The 22,952-nt window shown below is 40.1% G+C and overlaps 1 protein-coding gene across 1 annotated transcript in view; it reads right to left on the bottom strand.

The window, feature by feature from the left end:
- Nucleotides 1-19,289, bottom strand: part of LOC127577345 (PH domain leucine-rich repeat-containing protein phosphatase 2-like) — a 98,571-nt gene extending 79,282 nt beyond the window's left edge. The window contains exons 1-2 of the mRNA XM_052028471.1: nt 17,391-19,289; nt 14,251-14,552 (exon numbers count right to left, since the gene is read on the bottom strand). Of these exons, the coding sequence (XP_051884431.1) occupies nt 14,251-14,552; nt 17,391-17,807 (719 nt within the window). The 5' untranslated portion in view covers nt 17,808-19,289. The remainder of the gene's footprint in view (nt 1-14,250; nt 14,553-17,390) is intronic.
- Between the last annotated feature and the right edge of the window lie 3,663 nt (nt 19,290-22,952).

Genomic DNA, 22,952 nt, shown 5'->3' with positions numbered 1-22,952 from the left:
CCGGGGGGGGGGGGGGGGGGGGGGGTGGGTAGAGAAAGGGGAGGGTCACCAGGTCAGAGAAATCGATGTAGTCTTCTACCTGATGGCCTCAACAAAGGTGGAATACGAGGTGTTGTTCCTCCAACTTGCATTCTGGCAGTCGAGGAGGCCGTGGATAGACATGACAGTGTGAGATGTGGGATGTGGAATCGAAGTGGCTGGCCACCAGGAGATCCTTGCTTTTGCAGCGGATGGAGCAAAGGTGCACGAAGAAGTGGTCACCCAACCTACGTCAGGTCTCACGATGTAGAAGCCACACCAGGAGCACCAGATGCAATAAATAACGCCCTTGGATTCACAGGTGAAGCACTGCCTCACCTGGAAGAACTGTCTAGGGCCCTGAATGGTGGTGAGGGAGGTGGTGTAGGGACAAGTGTGCACTCGTCCCTCCCCACCAATGAAACCTGTCACTTGCAAGGAGTTATCCCCTTATCCCAGTTCCCCGCCTCATCAGTTCCCACGATAAGGCTTTCCATTCCAGCTTTTTTTTCCCCAGTAAACAGGATTTCCCTTCTACCATCATCAATGCAGCCTTCACCCTCATCTCCTCCATTTCCTGCACACCTGCCCTCACCCCATTCCTCCCCACCCCACCTGACATAACAGGGACAGGGTTCCCTTGTCTCACCTACCACCCACAAGCCTCCGCATCCCAACATGTAATTCTCCACAACTTCAGCCACTTCCAACAAGATCCCATCACAGGCACATCTTCCTCTTCCCCTACCCCCACCCCCCCCCCCCCCCCCCCCCCCCCCCCCCCCCCCCCCCCCCCCCCCCCCCCCCCACCCCCCCCCCCCCCCCCCCCCCCCCCCCCCCCCCCCCCCCCCCCCACCCACCTCCACTTTCCACAGGGATTGCTCCCTCCGCAACTCCTTTGTCCACTTGTCCCTCCCGGCACTTATCCCTGCAACCATGCAAAGTGCTACACCTGTCCCTACACCTCCTCCCTCACCACCATTTAGGGCCCCAGACAGTCCCTCCAGGTAAGGCAGCACTTCACCTGTGAACCCGAGGGTGTTATTTAATGCATCCAGTGCTCCTGATGCAGCCTCCTCTACATTGGTGAGACCCAACGCAGATTTGATGCACCTTCGCTCCATCTGCCACATAAACAAGGATCTCCTGATAGTCAGCCACTTCAATTTCACATCCCACTCCCATACCGACATGTCCATCCATGGCCTCCTCGACTGCCACGTTCAGGCCATAAGCAGTTTGGAGGAACAACACCTCGTATTCTGCCTGATGCCTCAACACTGATTTCTCTGACTTCTGCTAACCCCTCCCTTTTCTCTATCCCCTCCTTTGTTTTCCCTTATTCCTGTGGCCCACTCACCCCTTCTCTTTCTGCTCCCCTGCCCTCATGACCTGCCCATCTATTCCCCACCTCCTTCCCTTTTATCCCCCCATGGTCTACTGCCCTCTCCTACCAGATTCCTTCTTCTTCAGCCCTTTGCCTCTTCCACCTGACCAACTGACAGAACCGCTTTGAATATTCAAATACTGGTTGCTGGTATGAGGGGTTTGGAGCACAAAACCCCAGATATCCAAAATACACCACTTTTGTTAGTGTTGAGGGATGGCTCCCTGGATACACAAACAGCCAGAACATTAAGTAACAGACATGTCCTGAACTGTGTATTAACTGGCAGGGATATGCCTTTAATGATGTGCTAATACTGGAGACGGCCAATTAATGTTTTCCCTGATATTATCATATGGGTTTCATTGAGGGCCGATTAACAGGAGCATTCATTTAGTGTCTTACCCGGCACTGTTACAATGGTACAGAATCAGAATGTTCCACACCTGGTAACTAGTTTCAATGGCCTTGAAGACTGGTTCTCCTTTGAATCAACTAGCTGTTCCCCCTACCCCATCACTCCTGAACATGTCCCAAAGAGTCCCTAACACTATAAGATATCTTTATTAGTCACATGTACATCATAACATCCAGTGAAATGCATCTTTTGCATAGAGTGTTCTGGGGGCAGCCCACAAGCGTCGCCACACTTCCGGCGCAATCATAGCATGCCCACAACTTCCTAACCCATACGTCTTTGGAACGTGGGAGGAAACTGGAGCACCCGGAGGAAACCCATGCAGACACGGGGAGAATGTACAAACTCCTTACAGACAGTGGCCAGAATTGAACCCGGGTCACTGGCGCTGTAAAGCATTACGCTAACCACTACACTACCTTTATAGCAACACAACCACATTGAATGGAATATACTTGGAACAGGTCTGGCAGCTCAAAACCGAGCATCAATTAGACACCACAGATCATCAGCTTAGTGAAAACATACATCACCACAATCTGCCACCTCACAGAGTGCCACATCCCCTCATTTTACCATTACTAGCCTGGTTCAATGACAAATGCAGCAGAGCATGCTGGAGTCGAACTAGGCAGACCTAAAAATGAGGTGTCAGCCTTAAGGACAACACAGGACTACATGCATGCTAAACAGCAAAAATAGCATGCAACGGACAGAATTAAGCAACTTTGCAATCAATAGACAGATCAAACTGCTGCAGTTCTTAGAGCTTGCATTAAGTCATGAATGATGGTGGTCAAGTAAAAAGCTAAAGGAAGAGGAAGAACATCCGCATTCTCAATAAAGGTAGAGTCAACATGTGAGTACTAAAGACAAAGCTGAAATATTTGCAACAATGTTCAGCCAAAGATGCTAAGTAGATGATCCCCCACCATCACAGGTGCCAATCTTCAGTTAATTTGATTCACTGGATATGATATCAAGGTTGAGTACCCTGGATACTGTAAAGGCCATGGAACCAAACAACATTCCATTCAGAAGCAGTCAAGCTGTTCCAACACTGGCATCTACCTGATAACATGGAAAAGTGCCCAGGTATATGCCCTGTTGACAAAAAACAGGGCAATTTCAATCCAGCTAATTGCCTCCTGATCAGCGTGCTCTCAATCAGCAGCAAAGTGAAGGAAGATTTCAGTGACAGTGCTTTCAAGCAAATCTTTTGGCTTCACAGTAGGGAAGAGAGAGATGTGGTGAAGGGTTGCTTTTCCAAACTGGAGGCCTGTGACCAGTGGCGTGCCACAGGGTTTAGTGTTGGGTCTGCTGTTCTCTGTCATTTATATTAACAGAGGTTTGTAAGATCATGAGGGCCATAGATAAAGTGAATAGCCAAAGTCTTTTTCCCAGGATGGAAAAAGGGGGTGTCCAAAACTAAAGGATGTAGGTTTAGAGTGAGAGGGGATAGATTTAACCAGGACCCGAGGGGCAACATTTTCATGCAAGGGGTGGTGAGTATATGAAACAAGCTGCCAGAGGAACAATTACGACATTTAAAAGGCACTTGGACAGTTCCAGGGTCAGGAAAGGTTTAGAGGAATATGGGCCAAACACAGGCAAATGGGACCAGCTCAGTTAGGCAACGTGGTTGGCATGGACGAATTGAGCCAAAGTGCCTGTTTCCGTGCAGTATAAATCTGTTACTCTATATTTTCAGCTCTATAACTTTTTCACCATGTTTTTTATCCAAGACTCCTTAGGTAGCACCTTCCAAACCCACGAACTCTACCAGCTATAACGACAATGCCAGCAAAAGCATGGGAACACTACCACCTGAAAGTTGTCCTCCAAGCCACATACCATATTAACTTGGAAATACATTGCCACTCTGTCAAAACCTTAGAACTCTCTCCCTAAAAGAATCTCCCCACACCTCAAGGACTGTAGCAGTTCAAAAGGTGGCTGACCATTACTTTCTCAAGGGCAATTAAGGATGGTTAATTAAATGTTAGCTCAGCCTGTGAAAGCCACATTCCTTGAATGAATAAAACAGCAGCTGGATTCATACCAAACACAATGGAAGCTCATTGTGGTTTTTGGAAGTCAATCATCCCAGCCCCACAGGAAGAAAGCACAAGTTCCTCAAAGCAGTGCCCTTGGACCAACTACCTATGTGAATGACTCTCTATCCACCTTAAACTCAGAAGTCAGGATACTTGTGGATTATTGCACAACGTTCAACCCCATTCAAAACTTCTCAGCAAATGAAGGAGGCCACACCTGCATGCTGCAAGACCTGGATAGCTTTCAGGCATGGAATCATAAGGGGTGAGTAACAGGGCTTCAAGCACATGGGAACACCATCACCTGCATGTTCCCCTCCAAGTTGCACACCACTTTAACAAAATATGTGCTACTCCATCAATGGATCTAAATCCTCAACTCCCTACCCCACAGTATTGTGGAGTACCTTCATCAAGGGACAGCAGTGATTCAAGATGGCGACTCACAACTTCACGGCCAATTAGGGATGAGCAAAAATTGATGGCCTTGCCAGTGATACTACACTCCTTAGAAACAAATGCGGAAAAGTAACAAGACTAAGTGGAGAATTCAGGGGACTAGTGAAGCTGGTTAGAACGTAGATATGCTAAATCAATCTCTGATAAGTTCTGTATTGTCTTATCAGAGCTAGACTATCATCCAGAGCAGTCAAATTGGTCTCTGCAGCCCACTGATTTATTCAAAACTGAAGGGAAGGAGAAAATGGACAAGATACCAATGTCCAACTGTCAACTAGAGATCTTTGCTATAGGTGCAAGGGCATTTAAATAGCCCTTTGTTTACTATTAATAGGTTTGATTATTTTTAGATGTATAACATATTCGTTGTGATACTACCACGTTGTTAAAACTTTACTGACATATTCAATTGTCTTTTGAATCAGAATATACATATTGCTTGGGTTTTGATTACTTAATTGACATCCACTAGTTTAATTGATTTTCTGTAGTTTATTGAAGGAATGTTGTATCACCCACAAACAATATGTTATTGGAAAGTCTGAAAGAGAGTTTCTCAGTTTTAACTTGGCTCAGGAATTGGACAAGCAGAAATCATCCTGACCTCAGCAGTAAGCGAATTCAGCAATTTTAATTGCAAGGCCTCACTTGACAGACCCAAACTAGCAGGAAGTTGTAACCAGTAAGCACATGGGGATGCAATGTCTGGAAGCAGAAGGCTTTCACTGTGGATCAAAGAAAGAGTTGCCAAAGTTATGGCAAGGATGTTTCAAGAGAACTGCACAGCTGGGATTGCCAACAGTCTCATATGGTACGGAACTTCCCATATCCGAAAAGAAAAGTAGCCGTTCCATAAGGTATTATTACAGAATGGCAATTTTCCCATGAAAACAAACAGAAGATGTGGAATGGAATCTAGAATCTCCAAGACAGCCATAAATCCTTAAGTAAAGCAGATGGTGACATCGCTACCCTGTTGACCCTGAATGTGTCCAAAAGGAATACTGTGGACCCTGTGGCTGAAAAATCAAACCAAAATTCCATGTCTATCAGTCCTTGGGATCCATGTTTTGTCTGGCCCAGGGCCTCGTCATTTATGTTGATATATTTCCCGTACATCTCCCCCCACAAGGATATATGAAGAGTGAGAAAAGTGTGGCAATTTTTTCTAATTGTTACACACTAGAAAATAGATGCTGATGAATTTTCTGAAATTCCTATCCCAAATTATTCTATTCAGTTATAAACATTCTTTGGGAGATCCCAGCAAAGTATAGCTACTTATATTAGTTATATTGCTTGTGTGTGTGGTCTGCTGTCCTGTCATTGAGGCAACATCCTAATCTTGGCCAGAATCATCTGACACCAGCAATTCACTTATACCATAAGGGAACCAGATCAGGCATGGCACCAAGGATCCAATCAGTCCAGTCCCATCTTCTAGGGCTCAGGTTCACATACAGGAATACCATGCTAGTAGGCACAGATATGACACCAAAACACAGAAACAGTACAATGGATGCAGTCACCATATAATACTGGAGCCCAGTACTGGTGGGTAAAGGTCTGTTACCATATAACACTATATAGTCTGATAATGGTGGATATAGGATATTCACTAAAACACTGGGGTACACAACTCATTACCACCAACTTCAATTTCAAAGAGCTCCATGAAACTGCTGTTCCAGGCATAACAGGTGGTAAGATTCTTTGAATTGGGAACTGTGCCCCTGCCTCCTCTTAGATATTACTCTCATCGGAGACAGGCACTTTCATGTCAAACTGAAAGGTTCTCAGATGAAGATGCAAAGAATATTAATTGATGATGGTATACATGGAAAAAATGTGCTCAATTTGCTAACTTAGAGGAATGGGAAATGTTTGCTTTAGAGCAAACTGTGAATGACTAGCTTCTTCTAAAGAAAAGAACATTGCTCTTAGGTACTTTTTCTGAAGGGCCTGGAGTGTTACCTTTACAATTTACCTCTGAATGTACTAGTGCCCACTTTGAGGAAAGTCATACTTTCAAATAATGGTCAAATTTCAGGATAAGATATTTATTAGTCACATGTACATTGAAACACACAGTGAAATGCACCTTTTTGCATTATGGAGAATGTGCTGGGGGGCAGCCCGTAAGTGTCGCCACTCTTCCGGCGCCAACATAGCACATTCCTTACATGAAATTCTGCACCCTTTTTCTCCAAACATACCTTTGCTCATTGTGGCCAAAAAGTTCTATTTTAACTTCATCAGTCCACAGGACTTGTTTGTTAAAATGCATCAGGCTTGTTTAGATGTTCCTTTGCAAACCTCTGACGCTGAATTTTGTGGTGAGGTTGCAGGAAAGTTTGGAGAAAAAGGGTGCATAATTTCATGAAAAGAACACCTCTCCAACTGTTAAGCATGGGGGTGGATCGATCATGCTTTGGGCTTGTGTTGCAGCCAGTGACACAGGGAACATTTCACTGGTAGAGGGAAAAATGAATTCAATTAAATACCAGCAAATTCTGGAAGCAAACATCACACCATCTGTAAAAAAAGCTGAAGATGAAAAGAGGATGGCTTCTACAACAGGATAACCATCCTAAACACACCTCAAAATCCACAATGGACTACCTCAAGAGGCACAAGCTGAAGGTTTTGCCATGGCCCTCATGGCCCCCCGACCTAAACATCATCGAAAATCTGTGGATAGACCTCAAAAGAGCAGTGCATGCAAGACAGCCCAAGAATCTCACAGAACTAGAAGCCTTTTGCAAGGAAGAATGGGCGAAAATCCCACAAACAAGAATGGAAAGACTCTTAGCTGGCTACAGAAAGCGTTTACAAGCTGTGATACTTGCCAAAGGGGGTGTTACTAAGTACTGACCATGCAGGGTGCCCAAACTTTTGCTTCAGGCCCTTTTCCTTTTTTGTTATTTTGAAACTGTAAAGGCAAAATGTTTCGATGAATGGGAAAGGCACCATCTGACATACAGAACAATGGTGCTCTGGCACAAGCCACTGAACAAACAAGCATACTCACCCCTTAGGATAGCCATTTGGGCCTAGCTTGAGGAAGAGCAGAGTAACTAAGGAGCTTCAATGGTGCCACCCAGAAAGATAAAGCAGCTGCAAATTAGTATAAGGAATGAAAATCCACAGGCATCCAAGAAACTCCGGAGTTTCCCTATCCAGGTAGAGAACATGCAGTATTCCTAAAAATGTTTAAAGAATCTCAGCAGAACACATCAAGACCAGAATGGCTATCCTGGAAGCAAACGGCAATGTTAACATAGTGAGTTGGGGGAGTAAGAAAGATAGAAACTGAAATCCACCAAGAAGAAAATCACAATAATGGCAGACAGAATGAAAGGCAATTATTTCAGACTGTGGTAAACAAAGTCACTGGGTTTGAGTTTGCTGCAATAGAGAAGGCAGAGGAAAGGTAGAATGTAAGAACTGTGGAAACTTGGGACACACAAAACAAGGGGCAGCAGTAGAGGGAATAAAAATGACTAAATTGTGAGATGAGAAGGGATTTTTCTAATTTAGTTTCAGGTTTGTAGACCCACTCTTGAAAGGAATTTTAAACCAAAAACTAAAGATTAAAGTTCTAATTGCAGACATTGGTATGTTTCCTTTTAACCAATGGACTTCTTGACTGCTATGGGAAATAAGACAGGAGACCTTGAAACCTAAATTCGAAGTTACAAAACCTGGTTTTAAGTTCATAGAACTTTTAAAAATAAAGCATTTTAATTTAGTTACAGCTATGAAATGACTTATCCTTCATGCAGTCTACTTTAAGAATGTGGTAGCGTTTGGTATTAATTCCAACATTTATTAAAGCACAATTTAATTCAATTACTACAAATCTGAGCACTAGTTTTTTTTGGATTGACTCCTCCCACATGCACAGATAGAGGTTTGTCAGGGAGAAACCATAAACTCGAACAAAAAGGAATGAATTCAAAGTGACAGACATGAGATAAGGAAAAGATTCTGCTCTTTCCCAAAAGAACATGAAGGTTTTGGTAACATAACTAGTAATTTCTTTCCAAATTTATTTTTTCCCCAGTTACCCGAGGAAACCCAAGAGCCCCTGATGAAGGAATAACCACACGCTGTAATTTACTGAGTTTGTTCACAAGCTTTCCACATCTCCAGTTCAACTTTTGGTCTCTCGTGTCCTACTTTATCAATTGAGTATTGATCTGAATTAATACTGGATAGAATAAGGACTTGAATTCTATAATGCCCAAATGGAATTCCTTTCAATATTGCAAATTATGCACGGTTCTCCAATTAGGGATATGAAATTACCATCTATTAAAAAAATGGCAGTTGTGAATTGTCATTTTGGGAAAATCATTTGTGAACAATTGGGGTGTAATCTCAGATATCATCTGCCTCAAGGAACATTTGCTTTCCATGAGTTAACAATGATATTAGTTATTATTTCAAATGCTCTGCTCAATTTTGTATTCTTAAGATGGACTTTGTGTGAGTTTTAATAGTTAACAGCAACCTAAATGAACAAACTTATTATAAGTTATTGTTGGTTGAAATTCTGCCAGTCTGGACAAGTTTGCAACAAAGTTAACTCTTCCACTGACTTTATATAGTTTTAAATGGATATTTTACTGACATTGTCAAATTAAACCCCTTGGCTCTTATGCAGAGCCAGAATGGATTCTGTTCTATCTTTTAAACAATCAATGAGCTGCAATAGATGCAGCAAGACATCCAGAGGCCGCAAGAATTTAAGAACTTTTCTGCAAACCTCAGCTACAGCACAGATACATTTTGGACTTAAGGCCTTACCTATCAGAAAAACAATTTTATAAAACATTGGTTACACCACAGCTGGAATATTGTGTAGTCCTGGTCACCGGATGAGAGAAAGTACATGATTCCACTGGAGAGGATGCAGAGGAGATTCACCAGGATGTTGCCTGGGATGGAATGCTTCAGTTAAGAGGAAAGGACAGGCTGGATTTGTTTTCCTTGGAACAAAGGAGGCTGAGGGGTGGGGGGGACTTAATAGAGGTACATGAACAAGATTTTGATTAAAAACCTGTCATAAATAGAATATGTTTTAAGAAATGGGGAAAACAACAGTTTAATCAGGAATTTTCTGGGACTTAAATAATCAAACGGTGTTAGTAATATAATATTCTTAAAATATCATGGAAATACTATATTAGACGATTAAGTCTTTTTGGAACTCTTGAATAAGACAAAATGGTAATTTCAATCACTCAATCACAACTTACTCCACCAAATGGAAAGCTTTCCCAAATTCTTTTTGAATGGGATAAAATTACATTACTTTTTGATGTTCAAGACAGGAAAGATGAAGTTACATACAGTTAGTTAATTACTTTCCTTGGAGAAGTTTCTGTCCTTGTCTATGAACGTTTTCAGGGAATGGCATTTGATAATTAATCACTGCCTGAGACAAAAGTTGGCAAAAATTAAACAGCACTTCTGACATGATACCAGGATTCTGCAGTTAGTGCACAAATGTAGTTGTTTATGAGTAATGCAATAAGCCTGTAGAAATGCTTGGAAAACTTGCAATGAAGCATAGCTCTCACACCTGCAGTTCCATGTGATTCAGAAATGGCTAAATCCCTTGTATTTGCTGCCACCCGAAACTAACATTGCATACTGTACAAATGATAATGATTTCTAACAAGGGTTCTAATAGGGGTCAAATATGCCAGTTATAGTTATCAAACCTATTCCAAGCCAAGTTGGACAACAGTACAATATCCAGCGAAGTTGTAAGAAAACTACCAATTATTCAGGGAGGTAAACAGTATTAAGGATCTGCTGCTCACAATGTGAAAAAATTCAAATGATTTCTGGACAGTCCTGTCAACTGAAAATCCTGCTGGTGACTTGTACTCACCATGGTCAGATATTGGCTGCCAGGGACCAACAGGAAAGATTAATGTTAAAAAAACAAAAAATAATAAGGTTATTGAAGTTTGCTTTGTTAAAGTAATTTTGTCAGGGTTGATAAGATTACTGAAGTTAAAGTTGTTTTGTCTTCGAGATGAATTCTCAGTGTACTTACCGGTACTTTTGAGATAAATGTGCACAAAACACAAAGATGTTGGACAAATAAGGACAGACTGTCTAGCCAGCCTCATCAATTGCTGATAAGCTGCTATATAATAGACTTACTGTAAATTATTTTTGATAGTCTTTGGTCTGCTCTCCCCTGCATATTTGCAATAATGAATTTGTGATTCCAGCTCATTTCTGATTCTGAGTGGTTTTGTCCCACAACTCCCCATTACTAGCCTATGACCCCTTTGGGAATTGTCCATGTGCACACAAGCTGAAGGCAGGACAAAGTTAAGCTGGAGAGCCACTTTCTCCCTCGAAGTCCATGCATGAATGCCCTATTGTTTAATGCCCTGGCTCATTGGTGAAATACGGCTATTTTGTGAATTAGCAAAATGGCTGCTGATATTTATTGAATCATATCACTGAATCTGCCAACACCACCTTAACAGAAAAAAAGGAATGATAAAAAATATTATACCTCACCTCTTCCAAATACCCTCAATCAGGCTTTGTTTTGCTGGAATGGTAATGAATCAGCCACAGACTTCTTGAATAATCCACCCAAAAGCAGAGGCTTTAAGGAGAGAAGATTCTGTGTTACCAGTCCCAAAAACTTGGTTAATATTCTGACAGCCAACTATAAATCTGCCTCCTCTCAGTCAGAAATACTGGTCAGCAAAGTTGCATCTTTCAAAAGTCCATCAAGAAAATAATCCAAATAACAGTTTTGAGAAATATTCTATTTATGGCTATTCCATCATTGCTCCAGCCAGTTAGCTATCTGGTTAGATCTATAAACTAGTGATCAATCAATATTTATGGATCAGAAAGACTCCAAAATTTCCCACCCTGCCCAGTAAAACTGCATCAACATCGCAGCTAAATAGATCACTTAACATGCAGTTGAATAATTATTGCTCAAACAATTAGCCAAATGGTTTGTTGACCTATATTAAAAGATAGTGTGAGTACAAGAGTAGAGATGTCTTACTGCAATTATAAAGGGCCTTAGTTAGACCTCACCTGAAGTATTGCGTCAGTTTTGGTCTTCTTACACAAAAAATATACTCGCCATAAATAGAGTGCAATGAAGATTCACCAAACTGGTTCCTAGGGTGTTTCCCCATGAAGAGAGACAGAGTAGACTTCTAATTCTTTGGGTATAAATCATTAAAACTTACAGAATGTTTTATAGGGCTCAACGAGGTGGATTCAGAAAGGATGGTTCCCCTGGTTAGGGAATCTGGAACCAGGGATCACAGAATAAGGGATAAACTATTTAGAACTGAAATGGGGAGAAATTTCTTTATTCAGGGGGTGGTGGATTTTTAGAATTTTGGAGGGTTGTGGAGGTCCAGTCATTGTCTATTCAAAATCAAGAGCAATAGATTTTTGGTTATTAAGAGAATCAAGGGACATACGCATGGTGTAGGAAAATGAAGCCAAGGTAGAAGTTCAGTCAGCACTTTAATGAATGGTGGAGGCCAACTCTGACTCCTAATTCTTCTGTTCATATGCTCATTGCTACTGATTGCCATCTGCCCATTGCCATTTAGCTTACTGAACATATTACAAATGATTAGCGTAACAAACGGATTGATGAGGGGCAAGAGTCATAGATGACAGTATCAGAGGCAGTGCTCCCGAAATCTATTTCAGAAAATGTATATCTATGGATATAATGCACTATTATTGGATATTAAGGTTAATGTATCAGACAATCGGTTTGTAGTTTCACATGAGCAAGTTTTTAAGTCTCTTCCCACAAGTGCTAGGTGGTTGGGGGGGGGAATGCAAAACAGTATTCCTTGGCTGGCCTACAATTCAATTTACTTTCATAAATTTACTCCTTATCTTTTGCTATTTCTTTGCATGGGTTCATCAGCCACTTCTTCCAAAATAAATTATTTCACAACAGTAAAGCTCTGAATCTTATTTGGATGTCATACTTACAAGACAACAAGGACCAACTGAAAATCTAGCTAACCAAAAACTTCAGATTCACAAAATAAAATTACTTGGACAAAAACAAAATATAGGTTCGCCTGAATGGTAAAAAGTAACACTGTAAAACCATTATCCAAGGACATAAGAAACACATAATCAAGTTAATGATCACATTATGTTGGACAGGGATGGGAAAAATACATTCACTGATAAACATCGGAGCAAGACAAATGTAAGGAACAAAGCTGTATCTTTTTCTAAATCTGGTTGCATTATAACTCAGTTAATCGGCATTACAAAAGAATACATTTTTCCACCACAGAGAGTTTGATTTTACGCTTCAGTTTATGCTCTTGAAAATATCTAGTGCTCTTAACATTAATTTTGTTCTTAGATATCAAACAGCTCCATTTAGGGATAGGATTACTGCTACTTGATGGGGCACTGACACAAGGTTTTGCAGAGGAAGTTCCTAATACAATAGCGCACATGTCATGTACAACTGTTTTCTGTCATCTATTATACAGTTCATCCTGGTTTAATTGGTACACTATTAAACTTAAATAATTGTATGACTTAAGGCTTATTGTGTACTGCCAGACTGAGTTAAAGCAGAGTTCAACAATCAATCATTCACACCATAAAGACTTTTTCCTCATATGCAATTACATGCAAATGGGACTTTTGAACTCCGAGACAAGATTCCAAAGTGCCAATAAGTAGAAGAACCTTGAACATGGATAGCAGAAGATAAGGAAGAAAAGCAACAATAAACAAGATTTGTAGGATAGCCAAGAAAACGATAAGGAAAAAAAGGGTATAAGCAAGGAGATAATTAACGTCTGAATATAATAAGTACACATCGTGGGTAAAAGGAACTCTGCAGTGAGCCAAGAACATCAAGGCATTTGAACAACCAACTGAAATAGAGAACTTCAGGACAAAGCCATTATTCAGTAATGTGATCTTAGATTATGCTTAGAAGGGCAGAATGTTGAAGGTCATCTAAAAACCATTCTTTTTTGATTTATAAGAAACAATAAATAAGCGAAGAATGGAACTTAAATCAATGATGTCTGGTTCCCAACTCTGAGTCACACTGAAACCTAAACAGACCAAAAGATACCAGTCTGCAGTTTGGACAACCATAAACCCAGTAAATCAAGGTGGATATCAACTCACTTAGATTAAACAGTACAATATGTAAATAAACCACATTTTGGAGCAGTAGGACTTTGCATCATACTCATGAGTGAATTCAATACATTTCAAAGAACATCAGTAAAAAAGATAGCAGAAAAAAAAATCACCTGTTTTAATGTACAACAAATACTCAAGAAGCAATTCTGAAGACAAATAATATTGGGGACGAAACACTACAAAGCATAACTTAGAATATCTTTGCAAGAAACCTTAGGTCGGCTTCACCTAGAATAAAATGGCCACTGGATGCGTATGTTTTGAAAAAACTTCAGCTTATCATCATGGGTTCCGGAAGCTAGCTCTCATTGGCTCTGCCTTGCTGCAAGCAAGTATGGACTGCTTCATTTCCTGAGGAGTTATGAAAGAAAGTGAATACTGTACAATCACCAGTTAACACCCTCACTTCTGACCCTACGATGGAAGGAGGTCATTGACGAAGCAGCTGAAAATGGCTAGTTTGAGGGTTTGAATTACAAATGTATGACTGTTGATTAACTTCTCTCACCAATCACACCTCCCCAGTCAAAAATAACTCTCACCTTAATTAAAATTCACAGCCCAACAAAATGATTTGTTGCCCAAATGCTATCATGGATTCCCCCATATAAACTACTGGCATGTAAAAATATGCACGTTAAAATTCAGTGGGCTATCTGCAAACCCACTATATTTCCTTAGATGTTTTTTCTTACCTGATGAAATCACCATGGAGCTGCAGGTACAAATCATCACTATCCTGAGTACACAGCTCTGCTGTTGTTGTTTCAGTGCTGCAGAGTACCACCTGAAGATCTGGGCCAGATGATGAGGAAGTGGACGATAGTAATGTACCCGAGGAAGAGGTGGAAGAAGAAGCACTTGCCAATATCATCTCCTTTCCATGAATATATACACAACCTCTTCTTGCATCTCCTTTGAGCCACTCTCTCTCTCGTAAACCCAAATTACTCTTCTTTCCAAGGCAACTCCTACTGGCATTGCGCTTCATGTTCCTCTATGAAAGGAAAGATGGATAAATTCTATCAGAACACAAGCGAACAATTATTGAGGACACTAACACTCAATGCTCAGATGAACATGGCAAAATCATGATGCTTTAAGCATGTACAGAATAAGACAGGTAACTGGATTAGGTACATTCATAGTTTACTAAAGGTATAAAAGCTGAATTTTAAAATACTGAACAATATACAGTGTAAATATTTAAGTGAAAGAAAATATACATAGGCTGTAAAGTAAAATAATCTCTAATTTTTAGAAATGAAGTTTGGGGAGCCAAAGATGAGCAGAAGAAAGAAATAGCTTTCAGGAGTTGAGAATATATGATGCATTTTACATTCTGGCTATTATACAAAAGAATTTTCAGTACATCTCAAATGTTACACAATGAGATTTTTTGAACATTAAATGTTGGGATCTACAAACACTACTTTATTCATTCTCACTGCAGAAATAAAAAAATTTTATTATTCAAATCAATTTGTTCACAAAGTTTTAAATATGGATCAAATATAACTGCTACAATGCATCTCATCCTTCTAGCAAAATTGAAGTGTTAATGTTACAGAGCAATGAAATTTTATTACAGCATAATATTTAACAAATCCAACAATTCTACAGAACTTGTCTCTAAAATTCCACAAATATGACAGCATTCTTTCAAGTTAAACATCATTACCCAAGAAGCAACTGACCTACATTGAAATAAATGTAAAGCACATTACATTTTACAAGGACATTTAAGTGCATTTCAGACTGCTCAGCAACTGTTTTCTGCAGTAATGGCAAAATAAATAGAACAGTTGCAGGCAAACATGGTATGTTTCACAGCGGATGTCAACACATAATGTCACTGACCATTTCCTGATCATTACATTCCAATGGTCTCATAAATAACAAGTAATCATGTGATCAATCAACAAGTGCAACTTTCTGGTGACTCCAATAGTCAAAGGTAAAGTGACAATCAAATGACAAATTCTGGTAGTGCATTTCAGTTTATACAATATCTACCTTCACAAGTCCAAAATTCAGCATCTGTCAGAAATAAATCAATGGTGAACATGGTTTTAACTTATCTACTAACACAGGAGGCTGCCATTTGGTCCACTGGGCCCATGCCAGCTTCCAGCAGAGCTATCCCAACAGTCCTATTCCCCTTCTCCTTAATCTCCTAGTAGTCCCACTATGTTTATTCTCTCTCACGTGCCAATCAACTCCCCTTGCAATCTCCACACAGACAGCACCCAAGGTCAGGATCCAATCTAAGTCACTGTAGCTATGACGCAGCAGCACGACCTACTGTGTCACTGTGCTGAAAAATGCTATTATAAGCCATTCTTCAGTATACTGGAAATCCAACCTTCAGCTAACTTCCAGTGCCATTAGTGCTCTTATCGTAATATAATTTTATTTGTAACATCATCATTAGAGACCCTACAAATTACTTACGGTTTGATCAGTTGCAAGGAAACAGGAGATTACAAGAAAAATGCCCAAGGAGAAAGGGAGTGAGGAAGCAATGAATACCAGCCCAGCACAAGCTTTCAATCCACAGAACATTCAGTAGTAGCACTTGTGCAACTCCTTGAAACATTCAAAAAGTTACCTGCTGGGCTTCAGTGAAATAACCCTAGTATTGCATGGTCTGATTCTGTTAAATCACTTTACTACCCCCACCAGTCACAAGAATAAAGCTTTAGTACATATTTTAAATCACCAACAAATCAGAGATAGTGCACAACGTTCCATATAAGCAAATAAAAGGCCAATGTAAATCTGAACTAAAACAGAAAATGCTGGATATACTCTGCAGGTCAGCCACCATCTGTGGAAAGAAACAGAGTTGACGTTTCAATCCAACAACTACTGATCAATGGTAACTTTTTGGCTTTCATAAGGTATACATACCTTAGGAGCTGCCAGAGGAAGTGGTTGTGGCAGGTACAATAACAACATTTCGACAGGTACATGGATGGGAAAGGTTTAGAGGGATATGGTTCAAACGTGGGCAAATGGGCGTCTTGGTTGGCACGGACCAGTTGGGCCAAAGGGTCTGTTTCTATGCTGTATGATTCCATGACACTATAAGTTGTAATCTGTTTGTCACAGAGTATCAAATCACAAGGAACGCAAGAAGAACAGAACTGGCCATAAATTTGTCTCCTAACTTTCATTTTTTGATATTTAATTTTGACATGTTATTACAAAACCCCAACTCGCTCCCACCCACTCCACACATTCCCTTTCAAAACACCAATACTCCAATAAAATATATCCAAAATGCTTTAAAAGATACTGATCTATATACATTGTTTTAAAAATGACAATAAATACATGTCCCTTTGTATCTTCTACATCTGATAACCTAGTCATTGGTGGTTCCTACAGGTTTCGCTGTTTAGCACGACATTAGATAACATTAAGAGAATGGCATGATAGTGGACAAGCGACAGTATTGTTTACTTTAAATTTATTTTACTATAAATGTTTGTGCAATAAGTTACATGGGAATAAATTTAAGTCGGAAATATGATATTCAATTTAGGTACTATATATCTATATTTCCAATATTCAAATGACTATTAACAGTTAATTAAAGGTAGTGCGACCGTACATTTTCACTGCGTTTTCTCTGTTCAAAGACCTGAAATCAGCTGCACTGCAAACGCAATATTTCGAAACTGTGCGCCATAATTACTATTTAAGCTACTCAAGCCTTAACAACTTTATAGGGATATTTAAAACCAAACCACGTTTTTAAAAAAAAGGCATAACATTAAAAGCAGTATTTTTCAGATACCAATAAGCAGCCGCCAGAGCGTGAACGTACCTTTAAGACGCGCACTCCCCTCCCTGCAACCGCCGAGCTGGAGCTGCATCCGGGGCCGGGCTTTGCCGGAGGGCAGAGCGGCTCCACCATCACTGCGGCGCCGGCAGCCGGAACGTTTGCGAGCTGCCACTTGGACTCCCCATCGCCGACCAGCCCCGCCGAGCAGGAAGCTCGCTTTCCCGCCTCCATCTCCGCCGCCGGCGACGATACCTCAGCCATTGCGGTTAGAGCCGCATCCAAAACAAAACCAGAAAGAGCCAAGAATGTCGAGTGAGGGGAGACTGGCAGTGTGAGGTGATGCAGTTTCCAAGGGCTCCTCAGCTTGCGCCCGTCGCCATGATGACAGCGTTGTGCCGGAGAGAGGCGGTCGCGTCGCCTCAGCGGCGACCAGCGTTCATCTGAATATGCCTCATGCATTATTCATAAGCCCGTGCGTCATTTGCATAGTAACTTGCAGTTTTCACGACCTGCTTCACAGTGCGTCATTGAAGAGCTAACACGGGAACACCCTAATCTGAATGCGGGCTGGAAGTTGTAATATAACATGGTTTTGATCATTTGTCCCCTCTAGGTGGCACGGGTATTTAAAATGATCAAGGTTGAACTGTATGATTCGAGATAACCTGAAGTGGAAAATGTGCCATTTAACAAAAATAGGTTATGGTCTCGTCAGTGTTATGGGTGGGCTGATCTCTTGTGCATGATGGCTTTAGTGTGCACCAGGAGATTGGGACAGCAAGTTCCAGTGAGTAAATTAGTAAAATTTGAAGCTATTTTTTCAAACCCTACTTTTTCTTTGGTAGCCTCTTGGGATCAAGGATGACTTACTTCCGTGGATCGATGGCTCCTTTCTCCACTGTAACAATTCTATGATTCTTATTAAAAATAGGATATGCTGGAAATAGTGACTGATAAGCCAATCTAGGAACCATAGAGTCTTCCGCAGTTAGGGCAGGCCATAACTAATACAAATAGTTGAAATAGGATTTAAGTTGGAGTAGAAAATGTCATGACCAATTTGTATCTGAAATATTGTGCACAGCTTTAGTCTTTCTCTAGGAAAGGATATGTTTGCGAGAGAGGGAGTGAAGCAAAGGCTTGCCAGATTGATTTCTGGGAATGGTGGGTTTGGCATATAAATTGAACATAAGCAGACTGGACCCATGCACCTAATTACCATGTCTTTTAGTTTCTCAGAGCCCCAAAAATCTATTGATCTCAGTCTACTCATCGATTGAACATCCAAAGTCTTCTATGACAGAATTCCAAGAATTCATAATTCTCTGAATAAAATATTTTGTGTCACGAGTGACCAATTCATTAACCTACAACCATACCTGCTAGTTCTAAATTCTCAAATCTCAGCATCTAAACTGTCAATGTCTCTCAGAATCTCACACATCTCAAGGAGATCACAATTTCATTCATCTAAGCAGAACTACATCTTTCTCACTCTCCTCCCAGGAAAAGGCCTCATCCAAGGAATGAAATCTAAACTCTAAGCACAGCCTTTCTCAGGTAGAGAGATCAAAACTGAAGTCCTGCTGTAATTGTCAATGTTACTCTAGGTATGGACAAGACTTTCTTCCTCTTGTATTCCAACATCCTTCCAATGAATGTCATCCTACCATTTGCCTTCATAAATTCTTTGCTATACCTCCATGTTTACTTTGGTCCATGAATGAGCACACTGAGATCACCCTGAACACTGATAATTGCTTGATTGTCAGAATTTTAGTCTTCGTTCTTCCAACCAAGAAAATAACCTTTCATTTTCCCCACATTGTACTCCATCTGTCACCTTCCCACCCACTTAGTTAACCTCTCTACAACCTTCTGCAAACTTTTCACATACTCCTCATCGTTCACTTTCCCACCTAGCTTTGTATCATCAACAGCTTATTATTATCAGTAATTATCAATGTGTTATAGTGCCTTTAACTAATTGATACAAAGTGCAAATAGGCAAGATCCCATTGAAGAACACGATAACAACCCAACCTGAAAAAAAAAGACCCCGTTATATCTACTATCCATTTTGTCTTTTAACCATTCCTTTATCCATGTAAATTTATTACATGCAAACCTGTGAGCCATTATGGAATAACTTGTTTGGTACTTTATTAAAAACATTTTGAGAATCCAAAGATTCTGCATTTACTTAGTGCCCTTTTACACCAGTCACTGCAACCAAGCTTTCAAAAAGCATTTAGGAGGGAAAATGGAATGTTGGCCTGAGTGGAAAAAATTTTTTTTAAACCTGCAGATAATGGAAATCAGAAACAAAAAATAGAAAGTGCCAAAGAAACACAGATGCCAGGCAGCATCTGTGGAAAGAGTCAATATTTTTAGGATTGCAACCCTTCATCTGAACAGGGAAATAGAGATTCATGCAGCTTTTCAGTAGGAGGGAAGATGGAAGAGAGATGTGTTGAACAAAGGGAGTGTCTTTTATAGGATGAGTCAAAATGGCTTTGTGGGGACAGTCAAAGTCCAGTTTATTGTAATCTGCACAAGTACATGTATGCACAGGTGCAATGAAAAACTTTCTCGCAGCAGCATCACAGGCACATAGCATCATATAAGCAGCATTCACAAGAAAACAAATTATACACTTTTTACAAGAAAGAACACAATTAGAACAAAAGAAGTCAATTTTTGTGCAAAGTGATCATAGTGTTGCTAAACTGTACTGATTAGGGTTGTGCTGGTTGGCTCAAGAATCGAGTGGCTGAAGGGAAGTAGCTGTTCTTGAACCTGGTGGTATGGGGCTTCAGGCTTCTGTACCTCCTGCCCAATGGTAGCTGTGAGAAGATGGTATTGCCCAGATGGTGGGAATCTTTGATGATGGATGTTGCCTCCTTGAGGCAGTCCCTCCTGTAGATACTAGACAGTGGGAAGAGATGTGCCCATGATGTATTGGCCAGAGTCCACCACTCTCTGCAGCTTCTTACATTTCTGTGCATTCGAATTGCCTTACCAGACCATGATGCAACTAGTCAGGATACTTTCAACAGTACATCTGTAGAAGTTCATTAGTGTTCAATGACAAGTCTAACCTTCCAAGACAGTTATCAGCACATTAAGATACTAGTCCTGTGTAATGAGTTGTTAATAGTGTCACTTGCCCAGTAGGCGTGTCTTTGGTTTAAGTTAAAGTTAAACTCAATTATGTTCCTTGAACAAAAAATTATTATTGTGAAGGCTATACAATGTAAATACTGTGCCCAGAACACACCACAAAATCCTGTGATCTAACAGTTTTCCTTTAGCTGTTACATAACTTGTTTTTTTGTATTTCTGTCCAAAGGCCTGCATTCCATTGGCCTTTGATTATTTCTGTAACTCCAAGCTCTTGATGAGCCTCAGTTGCTCTGAGCATTTCACCATTTAGACAAGTCCAAAAAGGATGACCTCTTATTTGCCTTTATTAAAATCCAGTTGCCACAGATTTGCCTCTCCCCTCAATATTTTACTATTTGTAAATTCTTCCATCCAAACTGCTTTCTTTGTTCCATGAGAAAAATTGTATATATAGCTTTCTATCTAAACATCCAAATCAATGTTATAGACGTTACATATTGGAACAGTATTACAGATGCTCGCAGAGTCCACACTTGTCACAACCTATCAATTTGCAGACCCATCCATGATCCCCAGTCTGCATCCTGCAGCTGATCCATTTTCCTGGCCAGGTCAATAAATGCCCTTCAATTCCACATTCTTCAGTTTTAGTTAACACTTTCTAATGAGGGTCTTTATCAAATGACTTGTGGAAGTCCATACAAGTGACATCACTCTCCACTAATTAATAAAAAAAATCCAACTAACAATCAGGAATTATCTAGCTTTACAACGCCATGCTGTTTATTTTTTGATCAACTGAGAATTTAAGTTGAGTCCTTAATTATGGATTCTAATAATTTCCTAAGTTTTTTTGTTTTTTTTATTATTTAAAGGAATGGGTCCATAAATCAAGAGAATGTTGGAAAATTATAGCTCATACATCTGCAAAATTTTCACCTACTTCATCTAAAAATTTGGGAAGGAAACCTTCCAATTCTGAGAACTTGTCACTCTTTAGTGCCATTATTTTGCTTACATTAATTTTGGCAAGACCTCAGCCCCATTCATTCAGCTTAATCAAGCTCACCTTTAGCTGGCAGATCATTCAGCATCGAGTCCAGCAATAGAGAACTTCATGTGCTGAGAGGAGGGGCCGATTGCACTTTGCAGCTAGTCTCTCGGCTCCCTGCCATGACTGGCTGGTGCAAACATTGCTACTCTATTCATTTGAGTGTGATCATCAATCCTGTGGAAAAAGACCCAAGTAGTTGTGTGTCAAAGGCTGTCAGGGTTTGCTGAGGGGGAAGTCTCAGTTTACTGCCTCAGCATGGCCATTTGTTGTTACTTACAAATTACTCAGAAGTAACATTTTAGAGAGAAAGGAAAAAATAGAAAATCATAAGATGTAATTAGCAATGTACAAAGTGCATTTAATGTATCTAATTTTTGAAAGTAATAATCACTTCCATAAACAACTAGTTCTCATATTTATATCTAAACCTTAATTTTATACAGTGGCAAAAACACAATCTATTCAACACTTTGTAGTGCATTGTTCCAGTCCATCTGAAACATATTCAAATTACCATGAAAAATATCATGGAAGATTCACTAGCTTTTACATACATCACTCAGAAATACACCATATCAATTCATGACACTTAGAAATATCATATTTAAAATCCTATCTTGTTAAGCAAAATATTTTGTCACAAGCTCAGTGGCAAAGGAGCAACAGCTTATCTACAACAGTAGGAAAAATGGTGAGCAGAGCAGTGGCGGATCAGGTGAAGTACATCACCAGTCTCCATCTTGTTTTCCACCCAATCCAAATGATATACTGCAAGTTGGGCACACAATTTCACCATTCCATAATGCCCGACCAAACTGTACATATGCTCCTGTGACAATATCTGGGCTAAAACAGGTCCTAAACTCTTCATTCACAGCTCATGGCATCAGTCTTCTTCACCATAATCCCTTTATCCACTCATTCTTCCTAATTGTCAATAACACAGCTTTCTAAACAGCCAGTTACTGATTTAGTACCATATCCACACAGTATAATCTTTTACAATGTTATTTACAAATTTCTCAAAGGGTAATTTTTTTTTAAAAAAGAGATGCAGGGTAGCTATATAGCTATATCTTCAACATAAATTTTAATGAAAGTAATTCACCTGAATCCTAACTAAATCCATATGTAATCTTAAATTGGAACCATTGTTCCAGCCCTGATGCCACACTCAGTTTACACTTTAAATCTCAGTGCAGTAAAATACATTTTACAGATATTTTCTGAACAAAGTTTATAATAGAACTTAATGATATTGTGAATCTGAAACAATATTCAGATGTAAATTTAACTGGAGAACAGAAAAGATCCCTGAGGTGGACACTTGTCACGCTGAACTTAAATCAGGACGAAGGATAATAGAAAGGAGCAGAAGGAAGGTTATCATTAATAGAGACACATAATATAATAGCAACTACAGT

This window comes from Pristis pectinata, chromosome 13, assembly GCF_009764475.1.
Source record: "Pristis pectinata isolate sPriPec2 chromosome 13, sPriPec2.1.pri, whole genome shotgun sequence".
NCBI classification, from domain to species: Eukaryota; Metazoa; Chordata; class Chondrichthyes; order Rhinopristiformes; family Pristidae; genus Pristis; species Pristis pectinata.
This window is presented reverse-complemented; position numbering and strand designations above follow the sequence as displayed.